Source organism: Micromesistius poutassou (assembly GCF_964030765.1).
Source record: "Micromesistius poutassou genome assembly, chromosome: 16".
In the NCBI taxonomy this organism is placed as follows: Eukaryota; Metazoa; Chordata; class Actinopteri; order Gadiformes; family Gadidae; genus Micromesistius; species Micromesistius poutassou.
Window position 1 is genome coordinate 13,665,669 of NC_140286.1, and position 18,795 is coordinate 13,684,463.

General features: G+C 43.1%; 1 protein-coding gene across 1 annotated transcript; it reads left to right on the forward strand.

Moving 5' to 3' along the window:
• Nucleotides 1-11,352: 11,352 nt before the first annotated feature.
• Nucleotides 11,353-18,381, forward strand: LOC311360377 (uncharacterized protein; the record flags this gene model as incomplete). Its single annotated transcript, XM_084480442.1, has 2 exons — nt 11,353-11,452; nt 14,377-18,381. The coding sequence occupies 2 exons, from the start codon at nt 11,353-11,355 to the stop codon at nt 17,967-17,969; spliced, it is 3,693 nt and encodes a 1,230-aa protein (XP_084336568.1). The 3' UTR covers nt 17,970-18,381.
• Between the last annotated feature and the right edge of the window lie 414 nt (nt 18,382-18,795).

An 18,795-nucleotide genomic window follows, 5' to 3' on the forward strand; every position in this document is an offset into this window, starting at 1 on the left:
TGAAAATTTAACCGGTTATTGTGACCAAAATTATCCCGGTTTTCGGTATTATCGCGGTATTTTTAAAAGTGTGTTCAATATGTTCAGAAAGCACTGATAGGCCTACGCAAATTACTCTATAATAAAAGTAACTAGTTACCAGGGAAAGTAATTATTTGCGTTACTGTAAAAAAAAAAAAAAAAAAAGTAGCTTTGTAGATGCGTGCGTCGTTGTGGGATGCTTCATTAAATTAGTTGCTTACAACGGATGTCAACAAAGTCTTTGCTCCTGGACATAATGTTCACTTTACATGCACATTCTTGCCTTTGACCTCAATGAATTTGAAGTAGTGCTTATATCTCCACCTTGAAAATGCCAACTTTTCATCTGATTTCTCCGGACTCGCCATTTCTACTGCTTCATCGAATCTGTTTGGTGTTTGTGTGTGCATGTGCGTGTGGCACGCGTATCCTGGCTTGTGTGTAAAAACACTGGCTCCGATTGGCTACCATGAAACACGACTCTGCCTTAGCCAATCATAATCGCTTATCTCGTTGTTAACCCACCCGGTCTCCGTCCTCACTAGCAGTTTGTGTGTGCAGCCAGGGGTGTGTTCGGATTAGACAGTTTATTCAATCAATTCATAGTAACGCACCGCATTTAACTGTCAGTAATAATAATAATAATAATACATTTTATTTAGAAGGCGCCTTTCTTGGCACTCAAGGACACCGTACAAGAGTACACAAAAGCAATAAAATATACAATAAAAAGGAACACTTATAGTTGGTTGGACAGAGCAGTTGGCGTCAGGTGGAACAAGCAGTTTGAAACAGATGTGTTTTGAGTTGTGACTTGAACTTGGGGAATGAATCAATGTTCCTGAGTTGGGGTGGTAGTGAATTCCACAGACAAGGAGCAGAGCGGCTGAATGCTCTGCTCCCCATGGTAGTGAGACGGGCGGAGGGGACAGGCAGGTGTATGGAGGAAGAGGATCTGAGGGAGCGGGAGGGAGTGGGGACATGGAGGAGATCAGACAGATAAGGGGGGGCGAGGTTGTGGATGGCCTTGAATGCTACCAGGAGGACTTTGAACTGAATATGGAACCGAACCGGGAGCCAGTGGAGTTGTTGGATGACAGGAGTGATGTGGTGGATGGAGGGGGATTGTGTAATGATGCGGGCAGCTGAATTCTGGACCAGTTGAAGTTTATGGAGCGATTTGAGGGGGAGGCCGAAGAGGAGAGAGTTACAGTAGTCCAGACGAGAAGTGACAAGGCTGTGGATGGCGGCAGTGTGGGGGGTAAGGGAGGGGCGGAGGCGGTTGATGGTTCGTAGGTGGAAGTAGGCAGACCGGGTGATGTTATTGATGTGGGATTGAAAGGATAGTGTGATAGTGTGTGATAGTAACGGTAACAGTGTTGTAACGAAGGAAAAAATAATTAGTCCGATTACCCCGTTACTGAAAAAATAACGGCGTTACCTAACGCCGTTATTTTAAACAGCGTTATTACAAACACTGCTTGGATGAAGCGCTGGGAAGGATTTAAGCACACGGTTTCCACACTGCGGGCGCGGTTATCCACCGCGATAATAATTTTATTTGAAATGAAAACGGTAATTGTTATTGACAACATTTTTATCGCGGTTTACCGTTACACCGGTAACCGTTACATCCCTAACTGTGAGGATCATGTTTTATGATCTCTCCAGTGCTTTCAACACCATCCAGCCCACACTGCTGAGGGACAAGCTGGAACACGCTGGAGTGGACCCTCACCTCGCTGCCTTGGTTCTGGAGTACCTCACAAACCGTCCACAGTATGTGAGTAAGGACTCCTGGACATGGTGGTCTGCAGTACGGGGGCCCAGCAGGGAACCGTCCTGGCTCCCTTCCTTTTCACCCTCTACACTGCAGTGCAAACTCTTCATACAACCTCTCACACTGCTACCTCCAGAAGTTTTCTGATGACTCTGCGGTTGTCGGTCTCATCAGGGACGGAGATGACACTGAGTACAGGGGACTAAACCGGGACTTTGTGGACTGGTGCCAGCGGAACCACCTCCAGTGTAAACATCCCCCAACATCCAGGGGGTCGACATTGAGTCTGTGGACTCATACAGGTACCTGGGACTACACATTAACAATAAAATGGACTGTAGCAGGATGATAATTGCCCTCTACAAAAAAGGCCAAAGCAGACTCACTGCTAGAGAAACTCTAGGTGGCATCAGCCATCTTTTTTGGTGTGGTGTGCTGGAGCAGCAGCATCACGGCTGCTGACAGGAAGAGACTGAACAAACTCATTTAGAGACCCAGCTCTGTCCTGGGGTACTCGCTCCACCCAGTGGAACATGGCTATCATCCATGTTGGAGAACACGTCCCACCCCCTTCACAGGACACTTCCATCACTGAGCAGCGCCTTCAGTGATAGGCTGAGACACCCGCGGATTATAATCGGATCATAATTTTTTCTCCCCTTCGATATCCGATCCAGCGTACTGGACCATTATCGGTCCGACACCGATGCCGTGGATCGGATCAGGACATCCCTAGTTTACAAACTCTTTCTTCATTGCTGTGTCTTCGTTACCCCTCGTCAGCCACCCTAAACGTAGACTGAATGCCGGAGCGTTGGTCAAAATAGAGATTCAGGGGTTTGTTGTGCTCACCATTTTTCTCACCATGTGCCTATTTTGTGTTCTGTACACACCCGTATTTGTGTTCTGTACACAATAGGTTTGTGTATGTGAGAGATAGATGAGAGGTTTCTTGTATACCACATAACATCAAGTTAATAATCAGGTTGCGTTTAGGTGTGTATTTGAGTATTTGCCATTGCAGAAGAATACGATTAACCGGTTTTCTGGCAATATACGTTTTTTGGCGGGTTTTTGGTTGATTGGACGGTTTTTAGTCCATAGTTGGGCTGGAAATTGCCAATCTAATCTGGCAACACATGCTATCCAAACAAACAATATGCCATATGAAAGCTGAGACTTAAAAGGAGTCCAACGGTATAAGCCTCATCTTTTTGTGAGCTTATTTTGATGAACTAGATGTGAAGGAATAAGGTCAATAACATACTTTTCCAAGTTACTAACACACACGCACACGCACACACAATCACAACAGCTCAGGTATTCTATATTTAATCTCAAATGTATTCAAACTTGATCACATTAGCTATTTGTTCAACTCTTCACTTTATTTGTTTCCAGACGTTTTACATTTTTTAAATGGTGTGCATGTTTAAATTGTTTATGTAGCACCTGGAAATACCCCTTTAAACGTATTTCGTTTTGTTTACACAAAATGACTAATTTAATCCGTATTCTCTTTAGTATAGTAGTATTAGTATAGGATCGTTTTTTGTAAAGTCAGTATTTCCGTCATCTCGCCAGCAGATGGCCGCATGAGTAGCGAATTGTGTTTGTAAGATACCTTTAGAACAGGGGTGTCAAACGTACAGCCCGCGGGCCAAATCCGGCCCGGAGTGAAATTTAATCCGGCCCGCCAGATAATATCTAATATATAATATCTGTCTATCTGAATTGGCCCGCCGGCATATCGCATTTCAGTGTTAACGCGTTGACGCGCGTCTCGGCGTGGTAGCCCTGGTGCGTCAACTCCGGCAGCCCGTAATCCCGTAGCCCCCCCCCCCCCCCCCCCCCCCCCCCCGTCAACAATTCCGCCTGCAGACCCTGTTATAATGTAATGTCCCCAATTAATGTAATGCAATTGGCCCGCCGGCATATCGCATTTCAGCATTAACGCGTGAAATGCGATATGCCGGCGGGCCAATCTCGGCGCGGCAACCCTGGCGCGTCAACTCCCCCACAAGTCCCATTTGACTCCATAGCAAATGGTTCTAACCTTTAACTTAGGGCAATTTTGACTACAAACACCAACGAGTTGCATAGTACAAATATCGGTATATGTGTGTACTTGCCTTATACGATATGCTTCGTTTGCTCACAATCGATACTTTCATCGATGTGAATATATGTACAAATCCAGGACGTTTGGTCAAAATAGAGATGAAGCAAAATCGAAAGAGTGTACAGACTTCTATCTAATAATTTGCTGGTCGGTATCTTGTTGGGTGTGAGTCATCCTTATTTTCATTGTGTAGCCAGGTCCGTTGCCACACGCCACCTAGGTGGCTTTAATTCGGCTCCTCCAGAATCAGGATATGTGATGATAATGAGATTGAAACAGGTTTATTGCAGAGGTCAGGGTGTGTGGTGATGGCTGATTTAATCTGTGCACATTAATTGCCAGAGTAGAGGTAGAAAAAGGTGACCAGACGTCTTATTTGATCAATGAAGTCTATTGAACTTATAGCTCACAAGAGTAGTAACATGAACTGAATCCCATACCACACGTTCAGGCCATTTCTCAGAAACCAACTTGTGCGTGATGAAACTGGCCTCTGAATGCGGATGTTTTAACCTGTCATGGTTTTCCTGTCTCAGTTCACCCTGACCAGGCCCGCTGATAAGGGGCTCAATCTTTTGGAATTCATTAGTATGCCATAAGTATGAAAACAATCAAATACGCCAGCAAAATGAAGGTGATGTATAGTTAAAAACATTCCGCCACCATTATAGTCACTTAATGTGACCCAGAAGACATTTTCATTGTTACAACAATAAAGACTGAACATGCTGTCATGAACAGCAACATATTGGCTGCCATTTTAAAGTTATACTTGGTAACATATGCACACATTATCCAAAGGCCTAACAGGCAAAATATCAGTTATAGGATTACTGTAAACAACTGCATACAAGACAGCCAAATCTGGTGCCCTCGTTACTGAGATGCTTCTCCCAGGATACAGTCCCATCTGACTCCATAGGAAATGGTTCTAACCGTTATCTTACTGCGATGTTGGCTAGAAACGCCAAAGAGTTGCATAGCACAAATATGGGTATATGTGTGTACTTGCCTTATACGTCCACCTCTTTGGGATTGGACCGATATGCTTAGTTTGCTCACAATCGATACTTAGATCGATGTGAATGTATGTACAAATCCAGGACAGTTGGTCAAAATAGAGATAAAGCAAAATAGAAAAAGCACAGACTTCTATCTAATAATTTGTTGGTCAGTATCTTGCATCAGTTGGGTGTGCGTCATCCTTATTTTTATTGTGTAGCCAGGTCCGTTGCCACACGCCACCTAGGTGGCTTCAACTCGGCTCCTCCAGAATAAGGACACGTGATGATGATGACGAGGTTGAAACCAGTTTAATGCAGAGTTCAGGGTGTGTCGTGACAGCTGATTTAACCTGTACACATTGATTGCCAGAGTAGAGGTAGAAAAAGGTGACCGGACGTCTTATTTGATCAATGAAGTCTATTGAACTTATAGCTCACAAGAGTAGTAACATGAACTGAATCCCATACCACACGTAAAGAATAACCGGTTATTCTAATCTCAACTATTTTCCACCCATCTACTTGTGGGTTCTTCCTTCTACCTGTCTGGCCATTTCTCAGAAACCAACTTGTGCGTGATGAAACTGGCCTCTGAATGCGGATGTTTTAACCTGTCATGGTTTTCCTGTCTCAGTTAACCCTGACCAGGCCCGCTGATAAGGGGCTCAATCTTTTGGAATTCATTAGTATGCCATAAGTATGAAAACAATCAAATACGCCAGCAAAATGAAGGTGATGTATAGTTAAAAACATTCCGCCACCATTATAGTCACTTAATGTGACCCAGAATACATTTTCATTGTTACAACAATAAAGACTGAACATGCTGTCATGAACAGCAACATATTGGCCACCATTTTAAAGTTATACTTGGTAACATATGCACACATTATCCAAAGGCCTAACAGGCAAAATATTAGTTATAGGATTACTGTAAACAACTGCATACAAGACAGCCAAATCTGGTGCCCTCGTTACTGAGATGCTTCTCCCAGGATACAGTCCCATCTGACTCCATAGGAAATGGTTCTAACCGTTATCTTACTGCGATGTTGGCTAGAAACGCCAAAGAGTTGCATAGCACAAATATGGGTATATGTGTGTACTTGCCTTATACGTCCACCTCTTTGGGATTGGACCGATATGCTTAGTTTGCTCACAATCGATACTTAGATCGATGTGAATGTATGTACAAATCCAGGACAGTTGGTCAAAATAGAGATAAAGCAAAATAGAAAAAGCACAGACTTCTATCTAATAATTTGTCGGTCAGTATCTTGCATCAGTTGGGTGTGCGTCATCCTTATTTTTATTGTGTAGCCAGGTCCGTTGCCACACGCCACCTAGGTGGCTTCAACTCGGCTCCTCCAGAATAAGGACACGTGATGATGATGACGAGGTTGAAACCAGTTTAATGCAGAGTTCAGGGTGTGTCGTGACAGCTGATTTAACCTGTACACATTGATTGCCAGAGTAGAGGTAGAAAAAGGTGACCGGACGTCTTATTTGATCAATGAAGTCTATTGAACTTATAGCTCACAAGAGTAGTAACATGAACTGAATCCCATACCACACGTAAAGAATAACCGGTTATTCTAATCTCAACTATTTTCCACCCATCTACTTGTGGGTTCTTCCTTCTACCTGTCTGGCCATTTCTCAGAAACCAACTTGTGCGTGATGAAACTGGCCTCTGAATGCGGATGTTTTAACCTGTCATGGTTTTCCTGTCTCAGTTCACCCTGACCAGGCCCGCTGATAAGGGGCTCAATCTTTTGGAATTCATTAGTATGCCATAAGTATGAAAACAATCAAATACACCAGCAAAATGAAGGTGATATATAGTTAAAAACATTCCACCACCATTATAGTCACTTAATGTGGCCCAGAAGACATTTTCATTGTTACAACAACAAAGACTGAACATGCTGTCATGAACAGTAACATATTGGCCACCATTTTAAAGTTATTTTTGGTAACATATGCGCACATTATCCAAAGGCCTAACAGGCAAAATATCAGTTATAGGATTACTGTCAACAGCTGCATACAAGACAGCCGAATCTGGTGCCCTCGTTACTGAGATGCTTCTGCCAGGATACAGTCCCATCTGACTCCATAGGAAATGTTTCTAACCGTTATCCTACTGCGATATTGGCTAGAAACGCCAAAGAGTTGCATAGTGCAAATATCGGTATATGTGTGTACTTGCCTTATACGTCAACCTCTTTGGGATTGGACCGATATGCTTAGTTTGCTCACAATCGATACTTTTATCGATGTGAATGTATGTACAAATCCAAGACAGTTGGTCAAAATAGAGATAAAGCAAAATAGAAAGAGTACAGACTTCTATATCTAATAATTTGTTGGTCAGTGTCTTGCATCAGTTGGGTGTGCGTCATCCTTACTTTTATTGTGTAGCCAGGTCCGTTGCCACACGCCACCTAGGTGGCTTTAACTCGGCTCCTCTAGAATCAGGACACGTGATGATGATGAGGTTGTAACCAGTTTAATGCAGAGTTCAGGGTGTGTCGTGACAGCTGATTTAACCTGTACACATTGATTGCCAGAGTAGAGGTAGAAAAAGGTGACCAGACGTCTTATTTGATCAATGAAGTCTATTGAACTTATTGCTCACAAGAATAGTAACATGAACTGAATCCCATACCACACGTAAAGAATAACCGGTTATTCTAACCTCAACTATTTTCCACCCATCAACTTGTGGGTTCTTCCTTCTACCTTTCAGGCCATTTCTCAGAAACCAACTTGTGAGTGGTGAAACTGGTCTCTGAATGCGGATGTTTTAACCTGTCATGGTTTTCCTGTCTCAGTTAACCCTGACCAGGCCCGCTGATAAGGGGCTCAATCTTTTGGAATTCATTAGTATGCCATAAGTATAAAAACAATCAAATACACCAGCAATATTAAGGTGATGTATAGTTAAAAACATTCCGTTATCATTATAGTCACTTAATGTGACCCAGAAGACATATACATTCTTACAACAATAAAGACTGAACATGCTGTCATGAACAGTAACATATTGGCCACCATTTTAAAGTTATTTTTGGTAACATATGCGCACATTATCCAAAGGCCTAACAGGCAAAATATCAGTTAGGCGAGTTTGGCTACAAACGCCAACGAGTTGCCTAGTACAACTATCGGTACGTGTGTACTTGCCTTATATGTCTACTTCTTTGGGATTGGACCGATATGCTTTGTTTCCTCACAATCTATACTTTCATCAATGTGGTAAAGCAGTCATGGGGTTAATCTGCTGGATCCAAGATAAATATAAAACAAAGTAAATAATGGAGAGAGAGAGCGAGAGAAGGAGGGGCCACCGACTGGAGGAAAGTATAAAAAGGGAGGTTGCTGTCAACTGTTTCTGAGAACCGACTGCGACATCTCTGCCGTGAGTAGTATACCGCCTGCGATTATTATTAGGTGAGTGCTGCATGCAGCGCTCAACTATAGTTCTTTTTAAGTTTTATTGTTTCTTTCTTTTTCTCTCTTTATTATTATCTACAAACTTTGGGACCTATCTCCTTCCACAATTTTTCACCTATAGACTCCATTCCAATTGCACGCTTCCATTCAAATGTTTAAAATATTTTTAACTTTTTAAGATATTCTACTTTTAAAATATAACTTTTATAATGGAAGTCAATAGGAGGACAGAAAGGCTGTCTGCCCATTCTCTGACATTTCAACTACTTCAGACTTCATAACTTGGTCAATTTGTTACCGTTAACCTTCGTTCAAACATTTAACAAATCAACACACTTCTAAATGTAAACAGAATTTCAATATAATTTATACTTTTTTCAGAATCACAGTCTAACAGTTAAATTTCATACCAGCTTTGTATATTTTCAGCTGGTCTCATTGACTTGCGTTGAGGCTGGAGCGTGAGGACATTCTAGAGATGACGCTCTAGCCCAACCTTGGTGTAGCTGGGCAATTTCCAAGGGGTGGGAGATGGGCTAGTAGTATATAATAGTAATAGTGGGAGAGGGGTGGGAGATGGTATAGTAGTATATAATAGTAATTAGTGGCGAGGGAGGGCCATCAGACCTGTCACTCAAACTTCGGCGCAAGTCGTAAAGAGATTGATTCATGATGTATTAGTCTAGATGGCATTGATTGTACATAGTTCTCTGATTTATGTTCTTTAAGTTCTTGTAAGATTATTTCATGTTAAAGTTCTAAATAAATGTAAAATCATTTTATGCATGACTATTTTGAGGGGTGTTTTATTTTAGCTCATGTACCAAGCATACATTTTCTGTGGCTGTGTGTGTGTGTGTGTGTGTGTGTGTGTGTGTAATGTAAAAGTTATTAAGTCAATTAGGTTGCATTCATTTACATTTACATTTAGCAGACACTTTTATCCAAAGCGACTTACAATAAGTACATTTGTCATAAGAAGTGAAACAATATATCGCGGTCAGTACAGTAAAGATGTTCATAGAACCAAGTGCAAGTACTAACAATCGCCAGGCTAACCCCATTCCCCGTATACAGCAGTGATAGCTAGCTACTGCAGATGCTACACAACTAAGTACATGCTACACAACATGCTTGCACAACACAATTAAGTACATGCTGCACAATTAAGTACAATGAATGAATATAACCTGCATTAAGTGCGTTCATCAAGTGCCAGGACGTACAACAAACAATAGTGCAACAGACAAATAAGGGACTGAATGGCTAGAGTCTAGGTGAACTCTGAACAGGTGGGTTTTGAGTTGTTTGCGGAAGCTGGTGAGCGACTCTGCGGTCCTGACATCAGCAGGGAGCTCGTTCCACCACTGTGGTCCCAAGATAGAGAAGAGTTGTAATTTAGCTGATCGACCTTTGGTTGCTCTTAGTGATGGCAGTACCAGACGTCCAGCTGAGGTAGTTGAGCGGAGGGATCGAGCTGGGGTGTGTGGTTTGACAAAGGCATGGAGGTAGGCAGGGGCAGTTCCATCGACTGCCTTGGGGAGTGGAGAGGGGAGAGGGGAGTCAGATGGGAGAATTTAGGTAGGTTGAACATGAGGCGCGCTGCCGCGTTCTGGATACGCTGCAGAGGTTTAATAGCAGAGACCGGGAGTCCAGCTAGGAGCGAGTTGCAGTAGTCCAGGCGGGAGATGACCAGCGCTTGGACTAGAAGCTGAGCTGCTTCCCTTGTGAGGAAGGGCCGTATCCTGCAGATGTTGTAAAGTGCAAATCTGCAGGATCGGGCCACTGCGGTGATGTTGGCGGTGCAACATAACTGGTTGTCTAGTACCACACCAAGGTTTCTGGCAGTTGGAGACGGAGATACAGTGATGTTCTCGACAGTGACCAGTAAGTCCGAGTGTGGGCATTCAGGTGTTTATTGTGCTAACCATCTGTCTTTTACATGCCTATTTTGTCTGTTGTTTATAAATGTCATCTCATTGAAGACCCATTTTCTACTGCTGTCAGTGTGTTCTATACACAGACCTTGTGAGGTTTGTGAGTGTGAGAGATAGATGGGAGGTTCCTTGTATACCAAGTAACGTCATAGTTAATAATTAGTAACTCATTAATAGATTTTCTGGCAATATACGTTTTGGGCGGTTTTTGTTTGATTGGGCGGTTTTAAGTCTGTAGTTGGGCTGGAAATTGCCAATCCAATCTGGCAACACATGCTGAAACTGAGACTCAAAGGAGTCCAACGCTTATAAGCCATTTTGTGAGCTTATTTACGTAAACTAGATGTGGAGGAAGGAATAAGGTCAATAACATACATTTATAAAATACCACACACACACACACACACACACACACACACACACACACACACACACACACACACACACACACACACACACACCAGCTCAGCTATTCTATATTTGATCTCAAATGTATTCAAACTTGATCACATTAGCTATTTCTTTAACTCTTCACTTTATATGTTTCCAGCCATTTACATTTTTTAAATGGTTTGCATGTTTACATTGTTTACTCCATTTAGACTCTGTTCAAATCCCATCACTTGAGTTAAGCCAAAATTTATTTACGTCTTAAACTACGTAGCTTTACTAAAACATATTTCAACCTCATTTTGCACTACAGCACTCACAGCATTTTCTGCAGGAAATGCATTTTCAAGTTATTATTACGAGCCAATGAATATTATGAATCTATCAGTAGTATAGTAGGCCTAACAGCATCGTCGGCCTGCATACAATATAAAACTGAAAATATACAGTTAATTATTTATAATTTATCTCTGCGTTTATTGAACCGTTTTCTTTAGAGTTACTTATTTTCTTTCTCAGTAGCAATTCTATATCTAATGCTTGCTAAACAAATCTTTATTTAAACGTATCTTTAAATAAACTTTGCGTTTACTTTGCGTGTGTGTGTGTGTGTGTGTGTGTGTGTGTGTGTGTTTACAGATGGCTGTGGACAGTGATCAGACCGTAGTGCTGGCAGCACTGGGTCGGCCCTTCCGTCTGGGGATGCTCTACAACTGCCTCAACGACAAACTGATCCCCGGTAAATACAATATAACAGAGTCTAGAGTCTAACAAGACACAAGATCTCTTGTTGTCGTTATTTTAATTTGCGTGTGATTTGGGTGAAATCGATGAGTCTGGCCAAATGTTATTATGGATGTTATTATTATAAATATTAGCTCATATTAGCTCCAATAGACCTGGCAATCCCATTTGAAAATGCTTTTCAGTAATGACAGCCAAACCATATCACATAGGTTCATAGGCCTAATTATTGAAAAGAGAAGAGATTATTTAATCATATTAATTGCAGAGAATAACCTCCACCCATTTCCATAATATCTGCTACTGTCGTGGAAATTATCTTGTGAAGATAAAACACTTGGGGTTAGGGTTATTTATAGAGAGCCCGCTGAGAGCATGACTCTGCAGCGGAGGTGGCTGTCTCTTGAGAGACGAGCCCATTCTGGATCTTGCGTCTTCAACAAATCGTTTTTTACGCAGAAAAATGCTCATCACCAGAACGTTGCTCCGAAAGAGTGAGAGCTGTGTGAGAGAGGGCCCTTGGTTCACATCTCTGGATCTCAAGGATGTTTTTCTTCCCCGTTCTTATTCACAAGGCTCACAGGAGATTTCCCTGTGTCACCTTCATGAGCATGACATATGACAGACAGACACTCCACTTACTCTCTGGCTCCGCGCACCTCCTCATAGTGTGTGGGGGTTGCGCTGGTGCCACTCAGGCGTCAAGGGATAAAAATATTATTTTGTATCTCGACGACTTGCTTGTCCTGAGCCACTCAGAGGACGCTGCGAGACGTGACACCATGATGGCAATAAACGATTGCTCGATCTTCCTTGGGTTTAGCCATCAACTGGGAAGAGCTCACCGCTCCCCAGCTGTCGGCTAGTCTATGGGAGTTTCCCTAGACTCGGCCATGATGACAGCAAGGCTCTAATACTATATTACTGAATGTATTGTGGACAGCAGGGGCGGGAAGATATGCTAACGGGGAACGGGAAGGCCCGTGGTTTAGAGCGTTGTGATTGGCCAAGGGCATGCTGGGAGAACAACACAATGGGAATATAATCCGGGTCTTGACGACCGTTCGGGAGTTCTTTGCAAAACAAACTCAGGTACTGTTGTTACTCTGCGTAGTGACAATAAAGCCTTGATCATTCAACCTTAGTCCTTCTCGACCTCTCGTATTTTGTGAGTATTATGTCGGTTTTATCCACAACAGCTGCTCTTTGTCCCTGTTTATTTTCATGTAGGCTGTCTGGCACTGCCTCATGTTGATGCCAGGCTTGGCTTGGCTTGTTTCTCGGAGCTGTTGCTGTAGCTGATTCGCAACATTGCTCCTCGATTAAGCCTCTCTGCTGTCACCCGGTGGTGACCTAGCGTTACACTGGGAGTGACCGGTTATTCTGGCTTTGGTCACGGTTCGTAACCAGCGTCTTAATATCCTGTCCTCTAACAATTTATAATTGATCCACTACCCCTTCTCTTCTACGCTTTGTGTTTATTGAGAAGGTTTTGTGAGCTTGTGTAGACTTTTAGTCTACCGTCGCATACGGTCATGTTGCACACTTGGTGTTCTCCGGAAAGTAAGAGCTTCTTCGCTGCGTTGTTACGCCGAATTAGCTGCTCTTTGTCGCTGTTTATTTCATGTAGGCTACACCGTCTCGGCTTCGCCTCATGGTGGCGTCCCAGCGTTACGCTGGTATTAAGAGTGACCGGATATTCTGTCTTTAATATCCTGTCCTCTGACAATTTCTAATGAATGTTATCCTTGTCTCTTATACGCTTTGCGTTTATTGAGAAAGTTATGATTGCTTGTGTGGACTTTAATCCAATGTCGCATATTTTCTCCAGTTGTACACATTCTGTGTGTTCACTGGCAACCAGAGCTTCTTTGTTGCTTTGTGCAGCCGATTAGATGCTCTGTTCATTGTTATGCCTGCCAGTGGTTCCTCTTACCGCCTCTCGTTGGGAGTGGACGTAAGAGGGGCCTTGCTGCTCGCCGCAGAAGGCGGCTTGGGTTTTTTCCTAGCTCCGCCCCCAGTGGCAGTGGACGTAGGAGAAGCCTTGTTGCTCTGCATCGCCTGGTTTTCATAGATTATGAATTACAGGTTGAGTCAGAAATTACAGGCTTGCTTTATTCTCTTGATCCGCACTTTGCGTGCTCTTGGGAGAATTTCGGGTTCTTGAGTCTGATGTGCCCTGTGACTTAGGTCTTGTGACTGGGGTCCAGCAGGAGTACATTGATTGGGCTCCGCTCGCAGCTTCACCTTAGCCCATAAGGCGAAGCCTAGATGGCGTAGCCTACATGAAATAGAACAATAGTTATGTTATTATAACTCTAATTCTATGATTGTAGCCGTCTAGTTTCCCACCTGCTGTTCCCTCCAATTGCTGAAAGAATAGCGTGGAGGACGAACGCTGCTCTGCGCCGCATTATATACACGGTGCCGTGGTGCCCACATTGATTGGTGCATAGCTGAAATTTTCAGTGCGTGCGAGCACACGCACGGGACAAGCCCATAAGGCGAAGCCTAGACGGCTACGCCTACAATCATAGAACTAGTTATAATAACATCGTTCTATCGTTCAGAAAGACCAACTCTCTTCTATATTCAATACATGTGATTTGGTCATTCAGACTCGTGTAAAGTATTAGTGTGAGTTAAAGCAGTGATGTGTTCATTATATAGAGCAGCCTATATCATCCCACATCAGGACAATTTCACACCTTCATTTATTTGTAAATAAACTTTATTTATCCTAGTATATAACACATTGAGATTCAACAGCTCTTTTCAAATCTGACCTTACAGCCTTCATAGGAAAGCATTTACTTTCAGTAGGAAACCATATGCTGATATATAAACAAAATGTATATATTTTTTTGTATTCCTCTGAGCTTGGATTCTGATTTGTTTTCTCTTTGTCTTCTTCTGAAGCTTTGACACTTTGGGACCGGGAAGCCTTGGAGAAAGCAGATGAAAGATCCCAACCCAACACTGACTTTGAGATAGTTGCATCTGACTCCATCGAAGACAAATCTACTGCATTGAATGTTGAAGCTTCACTCAAAGCCAGTTTTCTGTGTGGACTGGTTGAGATAGATGGCTCTGCTAAATTTCTCTCCGATTCTAAGAAATACAGAAATCAGGCTAGAGTGACACTAAAATACAAAACCACCACCACGTTCAAAGAGCTTTCAATGAATCACATTGGCAGAGGTAATGTGAAGCATCCATATGTGTTTGAGTCAGGACAAGCAACACACGTAGTGACAGGAATCCTTTATGGGGCACAAGCCTTCTTTGTGTTTGATCGTGAGGTGTCACAAACGGAAGATCTGCAAGACATTGAGGGCAATCTAAAGGTGCTGATCAAGAAGATACCCACCTTGAAGATAGAAGGTCAAGGTTCTCTGAACATGGCAGAAACAGACAATGAAAATGTTGACAAGTTCTCCTGCAAGTTCCATGGGGACTTTAACCTTGAGAAAAACCCTGTGTCCTTTCATGAGGCAATAGAAGTCTATCAAAGCCTACCTAAGCTAATGGGAACCAACGGAAAGAACGCAGTGCCTCAGAAGGTCTGGTTAATGCCACTGAAGACTCTAGATTCTGCTGCTGCTCAACTGGTTAGACAGATAAGCGATAGATTAGTCAGGGATGCTCAGAATGTCCTGGAGGACCTCAGCGAGCTGGAAAGGAGATGCAACGATGCAGAAAAATGCTCAACAACCCAGCAATTCCCACAGATTAAAAAAAAGTTAAAGGCTTTCAAAGAGCTGGTTTTTCAGTACAAACTGGAATTCCAGGAAATTATGGCAAGGAAACTCCCATTGATCAGAGGAGGAGGAGAGGAGGAAAGTGTTCTCGCAAAGATCCTGAAAAAAGTACATTCCTCTCCTTTCAAAAGTGGTGAACTGAATGAGTGGATGGAATGCAAAGAGACAGAAATCAAAATCATCAGCTCTCTGATTGACGAAATGCCCAACATGAAGATCATCACCAGTCGCAACACTCTGCACCATGAGATCCACAGTGGAGATGTCAGACATACAGTGTGCTTTGTCTTTACCTCCCTGGAAACCCCAGAGCCTTACCTTTCAGCATTGTCCAACTACTTGGATGAAACCCAACCAGACGACGTGCCATGTGTTTATGATTTGGAAAAGGAACAATGGTTCTCCTCAAATGTACCGTACAAGAAAATAAAGCTCTTCAAAGATTTTGCAGAGGCCAACAAAGAGAACAACAGCATCAGGTTTTTAGCAACTGCAACAAGAGATGATGAGAAGAAAGGTGCAACCTTCCACCTCTACAAGGATGGCTCCTTAGTCACCGACAACTTTGAACCACCTTTGAAGCCGGAGATGATCACAGGTGACATAACCCATAACAGTGTAACACTGAATATTTCCCCACATCGATCTGGGTCGACGACTGTCACCCACTACACTGTTGAGTCCTGTGTCCATGGAGACGATGTTTGGCATCAACAAATGGAGTGCAAGGCTGGAGATGTCACAGTGTCCGGCTTGAAGATTAATGAAGAGTATCAGTTCAGGTGTAGAGCCAAGTGCGCAGTCGGTCTCAGTCCGGCCTGTGATGCTTTAATTAAAACTTTACCATCCAGTCCTCCAAAACTACAAGTTGAATGTTATTCGACAGAGTTATCAGTCAGCTGGGAGAAACCATCTGAGCTTGGACGTGGAGTGGAGATCAAGGATTACATCTTAGAATATGCTAAAACATCTCCAGAAGTGAAACCTGTAGAGTGTATATGGAGCAAACTAACATTCACAGCCAACAAGTCACAACGAGTCATTTCAGGGCTGCAGCCTTTAACGCAATACACTGTCCGGGTCAGATGTGACTGTGGAGTTGCTGGCCTTGGCAAAGAGAAATCTGTAGTTGTGTGCACAAAAAAGACATCTAAGCGGTTGGCAGAAGCTGTTAAGAATGAAGGCAGGAAGAATATAGGACCTTCAGGTACTCTGGACGTTTACACTCTTCCTCTGAAAGCCCAGCCCATGAATGAAGATCGGTGCAAGTGCTGGATATTTGGAAAAGACTCTGGTAAAAAGAACCGCACCATCATGGTTCTAGGAGCTACTGGGGCGGGGAAGTCCACCCTGGTCGACGGGATGATCAACTACATCCTGGGGGTCACATGGGACGATACCTTTAGATTCAAATTGGTAGACGAAAGCACGGGCAGGTCTCAGGCTCACAGCCAGACCTCTGAAGTCACCGTGTACAAGCTCTACCACCGAGAGGGCTTCCAGATCGACTACTCCCTGACTATTGTGGACACGCCGGGTTTCGGAGACACAAGAGGCATAGAGAGAGACAGGATGATTACAAGTCAGCTAGAAAATTTATTCAGCGATATTGATGCCATCTGCTTCGTGGCCCAAGCGTCTCTAGCTCGGCTTACACCAACACAAAAATATGTCTTTGACTCTGTGCTCTCCAAATTTGGCAAAAATGTGGCAGATAACATCCGGATTTTGGTGACATTTGCAGATGGCCAACGCCCTCCAGTTCTCAATGCAATCAATGAGTCTGGGGTCCCATGTCCTAAAAACGGGGGTTTACCAATTCACTTCAAATTCAATAACTCTGCCTTGTTTGCAGACAAAAATGTAGCTAGTGCGAACAACAAAGGTGATGCCAATGGTGATGATGGTGATGATGATGGAGAGGGTGGGAGCGTCTTTGAGAAAATGTTTTGGGACATGGGAACAAAAAGCATGAAAAGATTCTTTAGTGCTCTGAATATCATGGAGACCAAGAGCTTGACCTTAACCAAGAAGGTGCTCAGAAAGAGAGGTGAGCTGGAGATCTCCATAGAGAATCTCCAGATTAAGGTGAAATTGGGCTTAGCTAAACTTGAGAGAATTAAACAAGAATCTCAAATTCTCCAAACACACGAGGCAGCGATCACAGCCAATGGGGAATTTGAGTATGAGGTCAGCTTCATGAAACCTTTTCATTTTGACATTTCCAACACAGGAAATTACATCACCAACTGTCAGCAATGTCAAAAGACCTGCCATTATCCCTGCAGCATACCAAACGATGCTGACAAGCATGGTTGTTCGGCTATGGGATCAGATGGCCGCTGCACACAATGTGACAACAAGTGCCCTTGGGGTGTGCATTTCCACCAAAAGTATCGCTGGGACTATGAACAGGTGACGGAGAAACGAACCTACAAGGACCTGAAAGAAAAGTATGAGAAGGCCTCTAAGGAAGCAATGTCCGTTGGAGACATCATCAAAAAGATGGAGCTGGAGTACGACTGCCTACAGGACGAGGTGGTCAGGCTGATGGAGCGCTCGGCCGAGTGTCTCAACACCCTGAAGGAGATCGCTCTGAAGCCCAATCCACTCTCAACACCTGAATACATCGACCTGCTGATAGAGGGGGAGAAGTCAGAGGCCAAGCCTGGCTACCTGGAGCGCATCAAGAAACTCAAGCACATGAGGGAGAAGGCGGTAACCATGGGGGATGTGGCCAAACTGCTCTAGATGGATGGATAGGGGCAGGATAGTTCAGGTTAGTACTGGTTAGTACCTACCGGAAAGGGACTGGGTCCATTTAATAACATGTGCTTAATACATTAAAGCTTTCTCTGATTTAATAACAAGGATGCTGTTGATAAGAATTGATTACTAGATAGAAATTGTTGGTAAAAATGTTTTGCTTTAAAAAAAAATTCTGTCATTGGTTTAATTGGGTAAAGTAGTAAGATATTAACAATGATGTGATATGTGAATACATTTTCCTGATTCAAATAGAGGCGCATTCTTTTTTGCTTCACTGGTATGTTTAGCTCAGATTCTGCTTGCGGAGCTCTCTCTCCCTTCTCGTGAACCTGGACCAGACAACGTGTTCTCTGCCTGAGGTAACATGAGTGTGACTGGATTCGCTCAGTCTCGATCATTTTTTATTCATGGTTTGTTTTATTCTTTATTAGTTTATAAATGTAGATGTTACGAAAATGCATGATGCATTATTTTTAGGTTTGGGTCCTGGGGAGACACATATTTCTCCTTTGGGTCTCAAAGTGAAACGGTTTGGAACCCCTGTATAAGAACAAAGGCTCTAAAAACAATATTTGTATTGTTTTTCTGTATTTATATACTGAAAGTATACTAAGTATAATCATGACGCATGCCTGTTACCAAAAAGAGAATTAAAGATGATACAATGATCTGTGTTGACTTTAAACCTTTTTACTTGATTAATGCCCATTGTATATTCTCAAATATTTTAGTTATCCTTTGCAAGCTTCCCCTTCGGTTCAGTTTAAACAAGGTCATGAAACCACCAGCAGGGGGCAGTCAGAGATAG